General features: G+C 45.9%; 1 protein-coding gene across 2 annotated transcripts in view; it reads left to right on the forward strand.

Moving 5' to 3' along the window:
* Nucleotides 1–6,879, forward strand: part of AIFM1 (apoptosis inducing factor mitochondria associated 1) — a 33,773-nt gene extending 26,894 nt beyond the window's left edge. For both annotated transcript variants that reach the window (XM_040468165.1, XM_040468163.1), the window contains exons 12-16: nt 520–660; nt 2,351–2,493; nt 4,184–4,308; nt 6,083–6,279; nt 6,619–6,879. In XM_040468165.1, the coding sequence (XP_040324099.1) occupies nt 520–660; nt 2,351–2,493; nt 4,184–4,308; nt 6,083–6,279; nt 6,619–6,690 (678 nt within the window). In that variant the 3' untranslated portion in view covers nt 6,691–6,879. The remainder of the gene's footprint in view (nt 1–519; nt 661–2,350; nt 2,494–4,183; nt 4,309–6,082; nt 6,280–6,618) is intronic.
* Nucleotides 6,880–14,707: the final 7,828 nt, after the last annotated feature.

The raw sequence follows: 14,707 nt of genomic DNA on the forward strand, positions 1-14,707 counted from the left end.
AGCGTCCGACTTCGGCTCAGGTCACGATCTCACGGTCCGTGAGTTGGAGCCCCGCGTCGGGCTCTGTGCTGACTGCTCAGAGCCTGGAGCCTGTTTCAGATTCTGTGTCTCCCTCTCTCTCTGACCCTCCCCAGTTCATGCTCTGTCTCTCTCTGTCTCAAAAATAAATAAACGTTAAAAAAAATTTTTTTTAATAAAAAAAATAAAAGATAAATAAGAATGATGAGAGCCAGAGTAGACACCTGTGAGCCATTTTCCCATAGCCCCCTCCTGTCTGTAACAGATTTTTGAGACCTCACAAGGGTGGCAGATTTCTGTTCTGATAATGTGGGGTTTATTTGTGTTTGAGGGAACTTTATGAAGTAGAAGTTTAAATCTATTTACCAGAGTTACCTAAGTTAACCAGTGATTTTTTTTTTTTAAGTCTCCAGTTCTGAGTAGAACAATGTGCAGTTGCTATGTCCATAGGCATACATGGAAACCGTGGTAATTGGCTGAAGTATTTCTTTTTTTCCTCAGGTAGAAACTGACCACATAGTGGCAGCTGTGGGCCTGGAGCCCAATGTTGAGTTGGCCAAGACTGGTGGACTAGAGATAGATTCTGATTTTGGTGGCTTCCGGGTAAATGCAGAGCTCCAAGCACGCTCTAACATCTGGGTGGTAAGTGTGCTACAGCACGAGCAGGCATGGTTCCTTGTCCCCAGCCTGTGAGCAGGTCTGCCTGGCAGTGTGCAGAAGCTCACTGAACTTTCTTACCTCAACAGAGCCGGGGTGTAAAGCCTAGGGTAAAGAACAGAAATGTAACTACTTGACTTAGGAGATCAGGTATGACCTCACGCCACAAGCCGGTAGAAAAAGAAATGAACAGTGTACATGCCTGCAGAAAGACAGTTCTTCCCATTCTCCAGTTGGCTGCAGCCTCCGGCATTACCCGGATGTGCTCATGCCCAGCTTTCACATTGATCTTCTGTTCCCTTTGCCCCAACGTGAGTCCAGGGAATGGAGGATGAGGCAGTTTTAAAACATTCTGGAAAGGAAAATTACTCCATTTTCATTATCCTTGAGCACTATTTTTAGCTGTCTTAAAAAAATCTGTTATGACACAAACAAGACTATAGTGTGTAGGAACCATGAGGTAATTTCCCCATTGTTAGATCATTACGAGTGTATTGTGTTTGATTATGGACTCTGCAACTAAGGCCATAGGAACTTTGAAGGGTGTTTTTCCCTTAAAGCTTTTTTTTTCTTAAAGATAAAGTGTACTGGATTTTTAAAAACTTGTTATAAAAGCAATCTGCACTCAATATGGAAGACACAGACAAGAAGGGGGAAGGTGGGAAAATCACCTATAGCAAGCACCAGTATTTTGGTGTATTTCCTTCCCTTCGTTTTCTTGTGCATCAGATTTTTTTCCTTTGTTGTAGATGGTCATGGTGAGTGTGCTTTATATGAACACTTGTATTCTCCTCTTTTTCACTTTCCCTTCTAACGTATTTTCCACGTTGCTTCAGAATCTGAAGTCTAATGACCATATAATAGTCCACCAAGTGGATTTCATCATCCACTTCACCATTGCTCACATGTTGGATTTTTAGGTTGCTTTGGGGGAGTCTGAATAGCCACAAAGATGAACAAAGGGTTAGAGCACTCACGTGCCACATGTTGAGTGAAGGTGGCCTTGTTCACTTCCAGCCAGAGGCCTTCTCTCTGCTTGGAACACTGAGCTCACTCAGTCTGTACCTCTCACCTGGCACCACACTCATTTGCACCGTGCTGTGGTGAGGGGCGATGCTGCATCTTCCTCAACTAGGTGACACCCTCCTTGTGAGCAAAGTGTGGCTCGGGTCTGTCTCAGCCACCCAGACAGGATAATGCTTTGTACAGGAATAAGTTCTCCGGAAACATTTGGTGAATGAAGGAACTGAGGCCACATGACCAAAATAAAATCTTACCTTGGAAAAGATTTCTAGGTAAGAGGCAGTCACACCTAAAAACTGGTTTCCAGGCATAGGAAAGCATATTCTGCAAACCATGGCTATTAAATATTTGGTGTCTGCTAAGGGCAGAATAAGAAAAGAAATCAGTGTGAGCTGGAGCATAGAAGATTTAGGTTAGCTTTGTGGAAGCACAGATTCGTTTTTTGATTCGGTTTTTTTTTTTTTTTTAGCCTAGAATACTTTTTTAAAAATGGAATCTCAACTGTTTTTTTTTTAATAGTGTAGGTGTGATTCTGGCCTATAAATGGAAAACATTAGGTAACAGCACAAGGTTTTATTGAGCCCCCAAAAGTATGTTCTGTCTTCAATTTGCTTTTTTATCGTGTCCTCATGTAATGTATTTGTCTCCAAAGGCAGGAGATGCCGCATGCTTCTACGATATAAAGTTGGGTAGGAGGCGGGTAGAGCACCATGATCATGCTGTTGTGAGTGGAAGATTGGCCGGAGAAAATATGACTGGAGCTGCTAAGCCATACTGGCATCAGTCAATGTTCTGGTAATAGTTTTTTGTACCTTGTGGATTCAACTTATTAGAACACAGAATTACTGAAACCACAGTTACAGTTTGGTTTCCATGTGGGCCAGTTAGCTTAATACAGAGGGGGAAAAATTTCCATCTCATTTCCGTGTATTTTACACCCAAGCAGTGTTCCAGTAAAAGGCCCCACCTGGCATAAGTTAGACTAGGACAATGAGTGGAGATGGCATCAGCACCTCCGGTAAAATAGGTCAGAGTTTGAGCTCTTAGCTATAGATGGCAGTATATTTTTATTTGTTCTTTGCTGAGCCCAGTGTACTGACAAAAAAGGCAGCCCAGGGGCACCTGGCTGGCTCAGTCAGTGGAACATGCAACTCTTGATCTCGGGGCTGTGAGTTGGAGCCCTACACTGGGTGTAGAGATTACTTTAAGCAAAAAAAAAAAAAAAAAAAAAAAGGCAGCCCACTCATATGTAACCCTTAAGATCAGCAATTCAAAGTCAGACATAGGTAGGCAGTTCTCTGGATAGCAAAAAGTTAGCAGTGGACATTCCTGAGTACTGGGACTGGCCTTACTTGGCACAGTCTCATCTTGTTCCTTTGTGAAAGATGGAATACATAAAAAACTTCAAGGTTTCCAGAACCTCTAAACAATTTCTGTTGGGGAAATTCTCAGCTGGTGAGAGTACATTTTAGGACAGTCACACACAGTTTTGTGAGTGGGCAGTGAAAACATAACAGATGGATTTCAGGGTCAACACATGTAAGATAATGCGGTTAAGAAAAAAAATAGTCCATAGCTATACAAGTATCAGTTAGGTCTCAGGAACAGAATCCAGGAGGTCATTGTGGACCAATCCCCGAGGACACCAGTTCATTGAGCTTCTATGGTCAGGAAGATGACAACATGGGAATAAAAAGCAGAACAAAGGGAATATAGTCAATGATATTCTAATAGTGTGTGGGGACAGGTATAGCTCTGCTTGTGGTGAGCGTGGCATAATCACTAAGTTGTACACCTGAAACTAACATAACATGGGTGTCAGCTATACTCAAACATTAATTAATTAAATGATGGCAAACTGTAGAGCACCAGAAACAAAACCATGAGTAGCCTCCATGATTTACAAAACCATGGTGTGTCTGTGCCTCAAACACTCTCTGAAGTTCCTGACATACTAAGAGCAGGGTATGATAATGATAGGAAAAGTTTCCAAGAGGAACAATTAAAATGACCCAAGTGGAGGGAGGCATTGCAGCCTTGATAAAATGAAGGCTCAGAGGAAATACTGTGAGTTGATGAAGCTGTAAAATATCTCAGATTCTGAATTCTAGAAATACGGAGTACTCCTTAAAGCTTCAAAAAGGCAGTTTTAGGATGAGTTAAAGGAAGGTAGTGAATAGTAAACTCAAAGAACCCATCACTCGTCAAGTATGGTAAGGGGTAAAAGCATAGATAAATTTAGCAAAGTGTAGATCATTGTATGGATATGTGATATGTATAATGGCTTCCTAAGGGAAATAAAAACTGCTTTGGGATAACCCCAGATGCTCTAGCAAGTGGACAGATCAGTTTGGCGTTTCTCTTGTTGCACCTACCAAGTTCTCTGGTTGGCATGAACCAAAGTGCTGTGTCTTAGAAAAAATACGCCGTTGTGTCATTCTTTGCAGCCCCTTGACAAAATACCCTCTTGTCTCTCTTTCCTTAGGAGTGATTTGGGCCCCGATGTTGGCTACGAAGCTATTGGTCTTGTGGACAGTAGTTTGCCCACAGTTGGTGTGTTTGCAAAAGCAACTGCACAAGACAACCCAAAATCTGCCACAGAGCAGTCGGGTAAGGAAGCCCAACTACTTCTCTTGCAAGAGTGTTGAGCAGCAGTGGTCCAAATTCTCCTGAATAAGGAGTTTCTGTATTGACCAGAGGGAACTGTCAGTGAAAGCCTTTCTTCATGTTGTGCTTTAAAATAAACCATACCCGAAGTTCTCACACTTTTGTGGTCTGAGAGCTGGCAAAATCAGGTCTCCTGGTCAAAGCGTAGACTCAGATGTTGTGGGTGTCTGTCCTGGACTCTGGACAGTGGCTGGCTCAGCAACTCTTGTTTAGTTTGCCTCTAGGGGATAGGAAGCCCTGTGTGATGAAGAAAACCTGAACTTTTTAAAGATATTATTATTATTATTATTATTATTATTATTATTATTAGCTTCCTACTAATCCAAAGAACCTTAATTTAGGCCTGAGAACCGTAGTTTAGGACCTACTATCCTCCACGGACCCTGGGTGGTGAAGAACTGGGCTGAGTAATTCTTGAGCTGCCTGTAATTCCATCCGTCAGGTCTTACTGCCAGGTTTTCTTTAGATGGGAGGCATCTCTCGTGGAATGAACTTCTCTCCCACACACAACTCTCATTAACTCTTAGACCTATTCTCTCTGCTTTCCATGACCCTGGCTTAAGTTATTTAACCTTTGTGTCCTCTTGTTAGAGGCATTTCAAAAACAGGTTGCTCTTTAAGGAGAGAGCAAGACATCATAGGGACACGTAGGTCCTTTTTCTGTACAATCCAAGTGATAATATCCACCCGCTCCTTCATTCAGCCCTCCAGGGAAGTGGATCCAGGAGAGGGACTCAGGGACTTATAAACTTCAGATCACCACTCTGTGCACTGGGCAGTATTATTTGGAAACTGGTTGTTCTTAGAGGACAACACACCTCCTCCCCAGAAGGAAACACCTCCACTGTGGTTTTTCCATATTAAAGTGTCCTTTCCTGCTTTGGCCAGAGTGCCTCTAGCAGTACTGCCCAATAGACCTTTCTGCTATAATGGCAGTGTTCTATTTCTGCTGTGTCCAGTACATTAGGCACTAGCTGCATGTGGCTATTTAGCACTTGAAATTTGACTAGTGCAAATGAGGAACTCAATTTCACATTTTATTTCATTTTGGTTAGGGGCACCTGGGTGGCTCAGTTGGTTCAGTGTGTGACTTTGGCTCAGGTCATGATCTCCCGGTTCGTGAGTTTGAGCCCCACGTTGGGCTCTGTGCTGACAGCTCAGAGCCTGGAGCCTGCTTCAGATTCTGTGTCTCTCCCCCGCCCCCCACCCCCCGCTCGCTCTCTCTCTCTCAAAAGTAAATAAACATCAAAAAAATAAAATTAATTTTGGTTAAAATAAATTAAGCTTTAATTAACTTTTATTTATTTAATTAATTTTATCTAATTAATTTTAATTAGAATAGCTGTTTGTGGCTAGTGGCTACAATACTGGACCGTGCAGCTCTAGAATGTTTCTCAGAGGACAAGGGCAAGTCTTCTGCAGTGTGAAGAAATCTAGATACCAGGAAATATCCATAGCATAAATTTAAAATGCGATAGTAAGGGAGGGAAGTTTGGGGTTAGACTGACCCAGTGCCCTGGAGCTGGCAAGGAAGACCTTTTGTTAGCTTTGTCAATGGAGAGGATCTGGAGAAGTCAGTGTTCACTAAGGGGGCATAGAAAAATCATCTAGAAGCAGCTTGAATGAAGCAGGTATCAAAAGATGCTTGCCTTCTAGAATTTCCTAAGTTCATAACTGACTTTATTTTGATTTTGTCTGTCGTGTGGGTTGGCCACAGGGACTGGTATCCGATCGGAGAGTGAGACAGAGTCTGAGGCCTCAGAAATCGCTGTTCCTGCCGGCAGTCCCACAGTCCCCCAGGCCCCAGCTGAAGGGGAGGACTACGGCAAAGGTGTCATCTTCTACCTCAGGGACAAAGTAGTGGTGGGGATCGTGCTGTGGAACATCTTCAACCGAATGCCAATAGCAAGAAAGGTAGGTACCTGTCAGAGCTCCTAGAGGAAGATGGGCAGTGTGGACCAGAAAACGCACTTGGGACTTCATCAAGGTGCCTTGCTGTGCATTGTCCACCTGGGTCAGACTGAGCCTGAGCAGAACAAAGGTGTAGCCTTGCCTCAGGAGCGTTTCTTTTTCACTCAGGACTTGGCTGGGTGGCCTGGGAGCTGTTACCCGCTCATTTGGGGTTAACAGAAAGCTGTTCCCACAGCCCTCTCCCAGTGTGATGTGGGGGCTGGCCTGGGCTGCCCCCATTGTGCGGGCCCACCTGAATGCACATGAAGTGAGTTAGTGACCCATTGTTACTCTCTCCCTCAGATCATTAAGGACGGTGAGCAACACGAAGATCTCAATGAAGTAGCCAAACTGTTCAACATTCATGAAGACTGAAGCCCCCCACAGTGGAATAGGCAAGCAGTTTGCTGTCCCTGACAGCAGTTTGGATGAGCATTTTTTATTCAGCAGACTTCCTCTGTGTGTATGAGTGTGAATGGTAAAATCTTTTGTGAATATTTCAGCCATGTAGACAAATTCTTAATGTTCACATCACTAAATAAAACCTGATTCTTCTAAATTCAATTCTTTTCTCTTTGAAAGGGAGCAGGTGGGTGAGGGGAGGAAAGCTGTGCATGTTAGCGAGCAAGCGCACTGGAGCTACGACCAAGTGCGTGATTTTCCTCAGCCTCCTGTTCCCTGCTCCACGCTCTTAGCTTTTTTCAGTTCCCTGAGTGTCTCTCTTGCCCCATCCATTGTTGAGTGACTGAACACATAAACATGTGGAATAGACTCTGATTTACCCAGAATGATTCCTGTTGTCCTGCTCAGAATTGGATTGGTCCTGCAAGGGGCCAGCAAGGTCACTTACTGCAAAAGAAACGGGTTCAGAGACCTGGCGCTTCATGGCTAAACCTGGAGACTGACTCCTTGAGGGATCGTGATCTCTGAACTCCATCTCTCAACTCCTCCGTGCACTGTCCCCCAAACTAGAACTCTGCTCTCTCCTAACCCTTTTTACCTAAAACAGGCTTATAGACAACACCTCACTTTCCTGGGGACATAAGTCAGAGTTTCATAAATCAACTCATTTTTTTACATTTCAAATTAGTTAACTTTTAAAAATCAAATCTTGGGGTGCCTGGCTGGCTCAGTGGGTGAAGCATGTGACTCCTGACCTCGGGATCATGAGTTCAAGCCCTATGTTGGGCATAGAGGTTACTTATAAAAAAAAAAAAAAACAAAAACAAATCTTGGGGCGCCTGGGTGGCTCAGTCGGTTGAGCAACCGACTTCAGCTCAGGTCATGATCTCGCAGTTTGTGAGTTCAAGCCCCACGTTGGACTCTGTGCTGACAGCTCAGAGCCTGGAGCCTGCTTCAGATTCTGTGTCTCCCCCTCTCTCTGCCCCTCCCCTGCTCATGCTCTGTGTCTTTCTCTCAATAATAAATAAACGTTAAAAAAATTTTTTTTAATCAAATCTTATTTTTTTTAATGTTTATTTTTGTAGGAGAGGGAGACAGAGCGTGAGCAAGGGAGGAGCAGAGAGAAAGGGAGACATAGAATCCGAAGCAGGCTCAAGGCTCTGAGCTGTCAGCACAAGCCTGATGCGGGGCTTAAACTCACGAGCCATGAGATCATGACCTGAGCCGAACTCGGACGGCTGAGCCACCCAGGTGCCCCAAATATTATTTTAATTAAGAAGAAATTTTTACTACTTATAAGAGTCCTGTTATGAATATTTTTGTAAAGAGAAAATTATTACCAGCCTGGATTTTTTTCAATATTGGGTTTGCTTAAAGAGATTTGCAGCTACAACAAATTCCTTTCCAAACACTAGAACAGGATGAATCTCCACTTTAAGAATTAGCTGCACTACTGGGGCACCTGGCTGGCTCATTTGGTGGAGTGTGCAACTCTTGATCTCAGGGCTGTGAGTTCGAGCCCCACGTTGGGTGTAGAGATGACTTAAAATCTTTAAAAAAAAAGAATTAGCTGCACTAAGGTTCTTACCATATGTATACAGGTTTAGTGAAATACTATCTGATTGATGCATAGCATATCCAAATCCATATGTGGAAAACTTATCTAGCATCCTATGAAATAGGACTTACTATACAGTAATAATTGCTACTACAAAGATGGTGGTAGTTCTAAGACCCTAAAGCATTTCACAAATCATTTTTAAAAGGATCAAATTGTGGGGCTCCTGGGTGGCTCAGTCGGTTGGGCTTCCGACTTCAGCTCAGGTCATGATCTCACAGTCTGTGAGTTCGAGCCCCGCGTCGGGCTCTGTGCTGACAGCTCAGAGCCTAGAGCCTGCTTCAGATTCTGTATCTCCCTGTCTCTTTGCTCCTCCCCTGCTCATGCTCTGTCTCTCTCTGTCTCAAAAATAAATAAAAACATTAAAAAATATTTTTTTAAGATCAAATTGTGATGTATCTTTTTTTAGTGTTCTGTGCGGTTTAGTCTTAATTTTTTTTGACAGTTGTTATATGGAATGTCATTGTAATTCAGTTAAGTAAAATGAAATGATTTATTCATCTAGCCAGGCAGTAGTTGAGTGCCTACTGTGAGTCAGGTACATGTCAGAATAGGAAGATGGAAAAAACCTGGCTGCTTCAGGAACTCCTGGTGTCAGTGAGGAAGGCAGGCAGATGAGCACAGAAGTATAATACGGGGAGATGTGTCCATAGAAAGACACAAAAGTATATGGACACACCAAGAAGGGAGGTCACTCAGAGCAACCATCCTTAGTCAACTACTGCTGCTAGATCACTTCCTAAAGCGTAACTTGGTCCTCCTAGCCCCACCTCCACCCCCCAGTTGAAGAATAAAATGACTCCTTGTCACTAATCGGATCAAGTCCAAAGTCTTCCATAGTGTTCCTGAAGCTCAGCCCACAGTGCCCCATCCAGCCTCCTCTCCTGCGGCATACACATGTATGCGGGCACACATACACGTCTGGTTTCTTGCGACCTTTAAACTTTTTTTCATGCTTTTCACATCTGGAATGTCATCCCCATTCCCTTTTACTTATCCAATCCTGCTCACCTCTCAAGGCCCAAATGAAATCGCACCTTGGTAATGTGGTACAAGTTGGATTAGTGCCCGTGCATGATTTCATCTCTGAATTCCAATTGCACCTTCTACCTTTGAACTTGATTGTTAAGTCATTCTCTGCATTATTAGTTCATTCCCTGAATTGATAGTAAGCTGTCCCAGAACAGAGACTTTTTTTTTTCTCAAAATGAGGACAGCGTGCCCCATCCCTCAAAACCCTGGCAGAGTCTTGAACAAGTTTTTGGTTGCTTGGTTGGATGACACTAGATAACAGGGCTTCCTGCAAAAATGACCCTCTGCCTTGTAACCCCTGTTCTCTGTGATCCAGGTTATCAGACACCCATCACTTCACCTGCTGCCGAGACTTGCCACATAACCCGGGATGCATTTGATCTGTTCAGGCCCCCAAGGATTGAAGAGATCTATTTCTAACCATATAGATGAGCAGTACCAGTGGAGTTCTGGCCCTGGACAGCTGGCCTGTGAGTCGCTGGGCCACAACACCATTTGGTACAGGGCTAGTCATGCCCCACAAAGAAGGGTTGGGGCTCTGCCACAACCCTGGACATTTGGAGCCCATCCTCTTGGCTTCAGTTTCACTTTGCCATTTTGCAATGCTATCCGATGGCACCTCGGCATCACATAGTGGTGGCACTGGCCTTTGCCTGGCCACCTGTAAGGCCCTCAGGAGGTGTCCTCATACTTCAGGTGGAGAGATGGACCTGAGTGAAGGAAGAGCGTCTAACTGGAAAGGGGTCAGAGTAGGCCTCTTGGTGGAGGATGAGGTCAGCATATGTGACTTTTTTGTCGTTCTAATCAGCGGGGCCCGTTTTGGAGACAAGAGGCTTAAAGCAGAAAGGGATGGGTGTGGGGATCCACAGTGACCTACTGCAGGCTGCTTCCTCGAAGGAAAATCAGCAGCTTCTCTAGAGACCCATTTATACAAAAGAACTCTCCCCTCCCTTCCACCACTACCCCCGCTCCTCTAAAGTTTGGCTGCTGCATTATCCCCTCTGTCCCTCCCTGACCCTACCTAAAGCTGGGCACCCTCACTTCCCTGGAGATTGTTGAGACTCAATCCCAGCAACTCGCTCCCTGGGCAGAGGGGAAGTCCTGCTGGGCCCAGAGGTGAAGTAGAACCGCCTCTGGCCTCTTTCCCAACTTATCAGGGAATTTCTGGCGGGCACAGACACATGTACACAAAACCACACACATCGACACACAGCCCAAGCCAGTGATGACGTTCTCTTGCCTGGCTGGTTCTACAGATGGGTGTGACTGGGTCAGAGTACAGGGAGGGTCTAAATATTTAGATACCGGACTGCCAAGCTCTTGTTGGAAAACAGGGATCATCTCAAAATGGACATTTTGAGAAAGAGAAATGCAGCCCCTGACAATCCGGGGCCAGCCTGGGACTGTGCGCTGGGCGGTGTTGTTACAACCTGTTACAACCGGCCTGGCTCTCACCATGAGGCCTCTGTATTCTGTTAAATGTAAATAGATTCACAAGACGTTAGCATCATACAAGGCCACTCTGAGCATGGTGGATGGAGACAAAAACAAGAGCACTTCATAATCATGTGTGAATTCAGACAAAAACATGAACGTTGCCCAAACCACAGAAATGACCAACACCCACCCACCCCCACACTGGCTAATGCGAGTGATTGCTGCTTCCTTGCCAATTACAGCTTTAGCCTCACTCTAGTCTGCCCTCCTATAGGATAAAATTTATTTAGGAGGCGCCTGGGTGGCTCAGTCGGTTAAGTGTCCAACTCTCGATCTCGACTCAGGTCACAATCTCACATTTCGTGAGTTTGAGTCTCACATCAGGCTCTGTGCTGATGGTGCGAAGCCTGCTTGGGATTGTCTGTCCTCCTCTCTGCCCCTTCACCACTTGTGCTCTTTCTCTCTCTCTCTCTCTCTCTCAAAATAAATAAACTTTAAAAAAAAGTATTTGTTGGGGCACATGAGTGGCTCAGTTGAGTGTTTAACTTCGGCTGAAGTCATGATCTCACGGTTTGTGAGTTCGAGCCCCGCATCGGGCTCACTGCTGTCAGCGCAAGGCCTGCTTCAGATCCTGTCCCCCTCTCTCTCTGCCCCCCCACTTGTACTTCCTCTCAAAAATAAAAATAAACATTAAAAACATTTTTAAGTATTTGTTTAGGATAAAATTTATTTAGTAAGGTACCTGATCCTCGGGTTAGCCATGCTTCTTGACAGCATCCAATCCAGAGTAAAGCCCTGCTTCTTTCAACCCTCCCCCAAATGACCCAGCCTGGCCCACGTCCTCTAATAAATCCTTTCTAGTACATTTTTCCTGAGATACCCCATGGTTCCCCATGGTATGCATTCCCTGTCACTATAGTGAGCAGTATAAACCCAACTTGCCCAACCACAGGAATGTCTTGGTGGTCTCTGGCTGGTGGGCGTTAGCAATTTGGAGACAAAAAGCCAAAATACGTGCCAGAAGCCCACTACCAGGCAGAGACCCTCATGGATTCTGCCTCATATTGTACCTTCCCCAAGATGTCTCAGTGAAGCCTCCCAAGGTCTCCGTCTCACAGGGGAAAAGCCCACAAGTTGTACCTGATGTCTGTGGACAGAGGTGCCTGGTTCCCACATACTGCAATGCCTTGGCATTTGCCGTGCAGCACAGAGATGCTTCTGCAGGAGCACTGAACATGGGCACTGAATTTATAAATACATAGACTCATAAATGTATTTACTGGTCGGCTAGGAAACTTGTGCTGCACAGTTACTGCAGGCCATGGTATGGGTACAATAGGCCCTGGAGATAAGACGATGAGTAATAGTCCCTGCCCTCAATGGCCATATAACCTAGTGGTGGACACAGGTCAACAGGAACGATCTGTGCAACACAAGTGCTGGGAGTACCATGTGGGAGTTCAGATCAGGGAGTTCAGATCAGAACTTCATGATTCCTCACGTCGCTTTATTGCTCTGCTTCTATCTTGGTTAAGCCTTTCTTTCACTGACCAAATTATGGTTCTGCCTCCATCCTATGGTTGTATCTTCTCTGTCATGAAACATGAATATGGGGGCACCTGGTTGGTTCAGTCGGTTGAGCATCTGACTTCGGCTCAGGTCATGATCTCACAGTTCATGGGTTCGAGCCCCGCATTGGGCTCTGTGCTGTCAGGATGGAGCCTGCTTTGGATCCTCTGTCCCCCTCTGTCTCTCTGCACCTACCCCCCTCGCACGCTCTCTCTCTCTCCCTCTCTCAAAAATAAATAATAAAACATTTTTAAAAGGATGAATATATTTACTGTGCTTAAATGAATATGTGTAATATACTTCATGCAGAGGACAGAGCTGATGTTCTTCTTGCCCAAAGAGATTACACCTCTTTGTCTCCACTTTCCCTCGGCCCCATCATTTTCCTTCCTTCCTCTCAGAATCTCTGCAGTCTCCCCTGCTTGTTTTCCTTCTCTGTTTCTTCCTCAGCTTCCAGTAAGTGCTCCCTGCCCATGTGTTTTTCTCCCAAAGCAGTGGAGCACAGTGTAAAGAGCACTCCTGGATTTGAGTCTCAGCTCTGCTGTTCACTCCTGGATGACCCAGAGCAGCTACTTACCTAGGTCTCAGTAGGTTCATCTGTAAAATGGGGAGAACAGACTAGATTATACCTCCACCCTCAGTTCTAACCTCCTGTGTATGGAAAAGTCTCTCAGGTGCTTACACAGGACTTTGTTCACCTTGCCATGGACTCAGTTGCCTTTCGTCTCTAAGATCTAGAGCAGATGCTAATGGGACTCAAATCTCTTGGTAAATGTCTTTCCACATTGCCTCTGCTGTCCCTTTGACTCAACTAGATTTACAGGTTTGGGGGTGGGGTTTTTTCTGGTGGTTTTTTTGTTTGTTTTGCTTTATAGTTAATGGCTTGTGATTCTTCTTTGACCTAGCAAGTTACAGCCAGAACCCCCTAGGACCCCTAAAAATTGCAACTTGCCTTATTTACTCTCCGTGGAGAGGTTGACAGCCTCAAAACTGGGATCCATGAAAGGTGGCATCCTTCAGCCCCTAAGAAATGTTGACTTCAAGCCCAGAATTTCCCCAGGAAGGCTTTATGGTGAGACTATTCTTAGCTATGCTCCTAGCAGGTACATCCCTACCCAACCATTTAAAGGCTCCCAGTCCCCAACAAACACACCCTGCAGAGCTAGCAGGTGGATAGCCACCATAACCCAGGGTGGTCAACTTGATGCTGACATGAGAGCTCACAACACTACCCCCCCATGCAATATAAGAACTGAGCCCCAAGATCAGCCTGTACACCCACTTTGTTCTTGGTCCATGGCCATCTTCACATTGGTTATGGCCTTGGCAAAGCCCTGTCCTGAAGTGCAGTATCAAGTGAGCCAGGAAGCTTGCAAGCTTTACCACCCAGCTTTTACCATAGAGACACCTGGAAACTACACAGGGAAAGAAAGAAAATCCAGTATCATGATTTGCTGGGTGAACAAGAATGCTTAAGGATCACTGCTCCTCCAGAGGGGAAGTGGAGCTTCAGGTGTTTCAAAGGAGGCCAGCAGAGCCCCTCCAGCTTGAAGCCTACTCCCACCAGGCCCTGAGGCCCTCAGCCACCTTGTTGAGACTAATATCCCAAGCAACAGGTGTAGAATTCTGGTCTTCTACTCCAGTGGGAGACCTCAAACTAGCAGTACAGTGGGGGTAGGGAGAGGAGGGGAGTGCTGCAAACAGGGAATCCTTGGCCTCAAGTCACCCCCTCAACCTGGACTTGGGCCAATACCAAGTCCTAGGAAGAAGGGCCACAGCAACCTTTCAGGTGATCAGCTCGACTTCATGCAGGGGTGGAGGGCAGCTCAAGGTTCAGAGCACTCTACATCTGTCACCTTTGGTGGCGCAAGCCCTGGTGCCGGTCTGTTCATCCGAACAGGACGTCCCAAAGAGACCTCAGCTACTAGGTGAACTCCCGGCCCGACCCCCGACCCGAGGAGGCAAGGAGGTCCCCAGACTCCCTCCTCTCCGCAGGCACGCACTGTATGAGGTGGATAATTGCAAAAGAATACTTCAGTGGGAGTTTTGCCCAAGGTAACAAGCACGCAACTCCCCGAGGGCATTCCATGTGCGCCCCAGAAAAGCGCCGAGTGGCGAGTGGCCGGTCTGGGATAGCAGCGCAGAGGCCTCCCGGGGACTCTCGCCCGCCACCCTTTCACAGCTGACCCACTGAGTGCTCCCCGGGAGTCCTCCCGGAGCCGCCGTCGCTCGCCTGACGGGACGGGAGGAAGGGGGGGGGGGGCGGGGAGGGAACAGGAAAGAAGAGATTGAGGGGGAAGTTTCAAGGGGTGTGCCCGGGAGCGGGGAGGATTC

This window comes from Herpailurus yagouaroundi, unplaced genomic scaffold (assembly GCF_014898765.1).
Source record: "Herpailurus yagouaroundi ecotype Mexico unplaced genomic scaffold, PumYag 67681, whole genome shotgun sequence".
Lineage (NCBI taxonomy): Eukaryota > Metazoa > Chordata > Mammalia > Carnivora > Felidae > Herpailurus > Herpailurus yagouaroundi.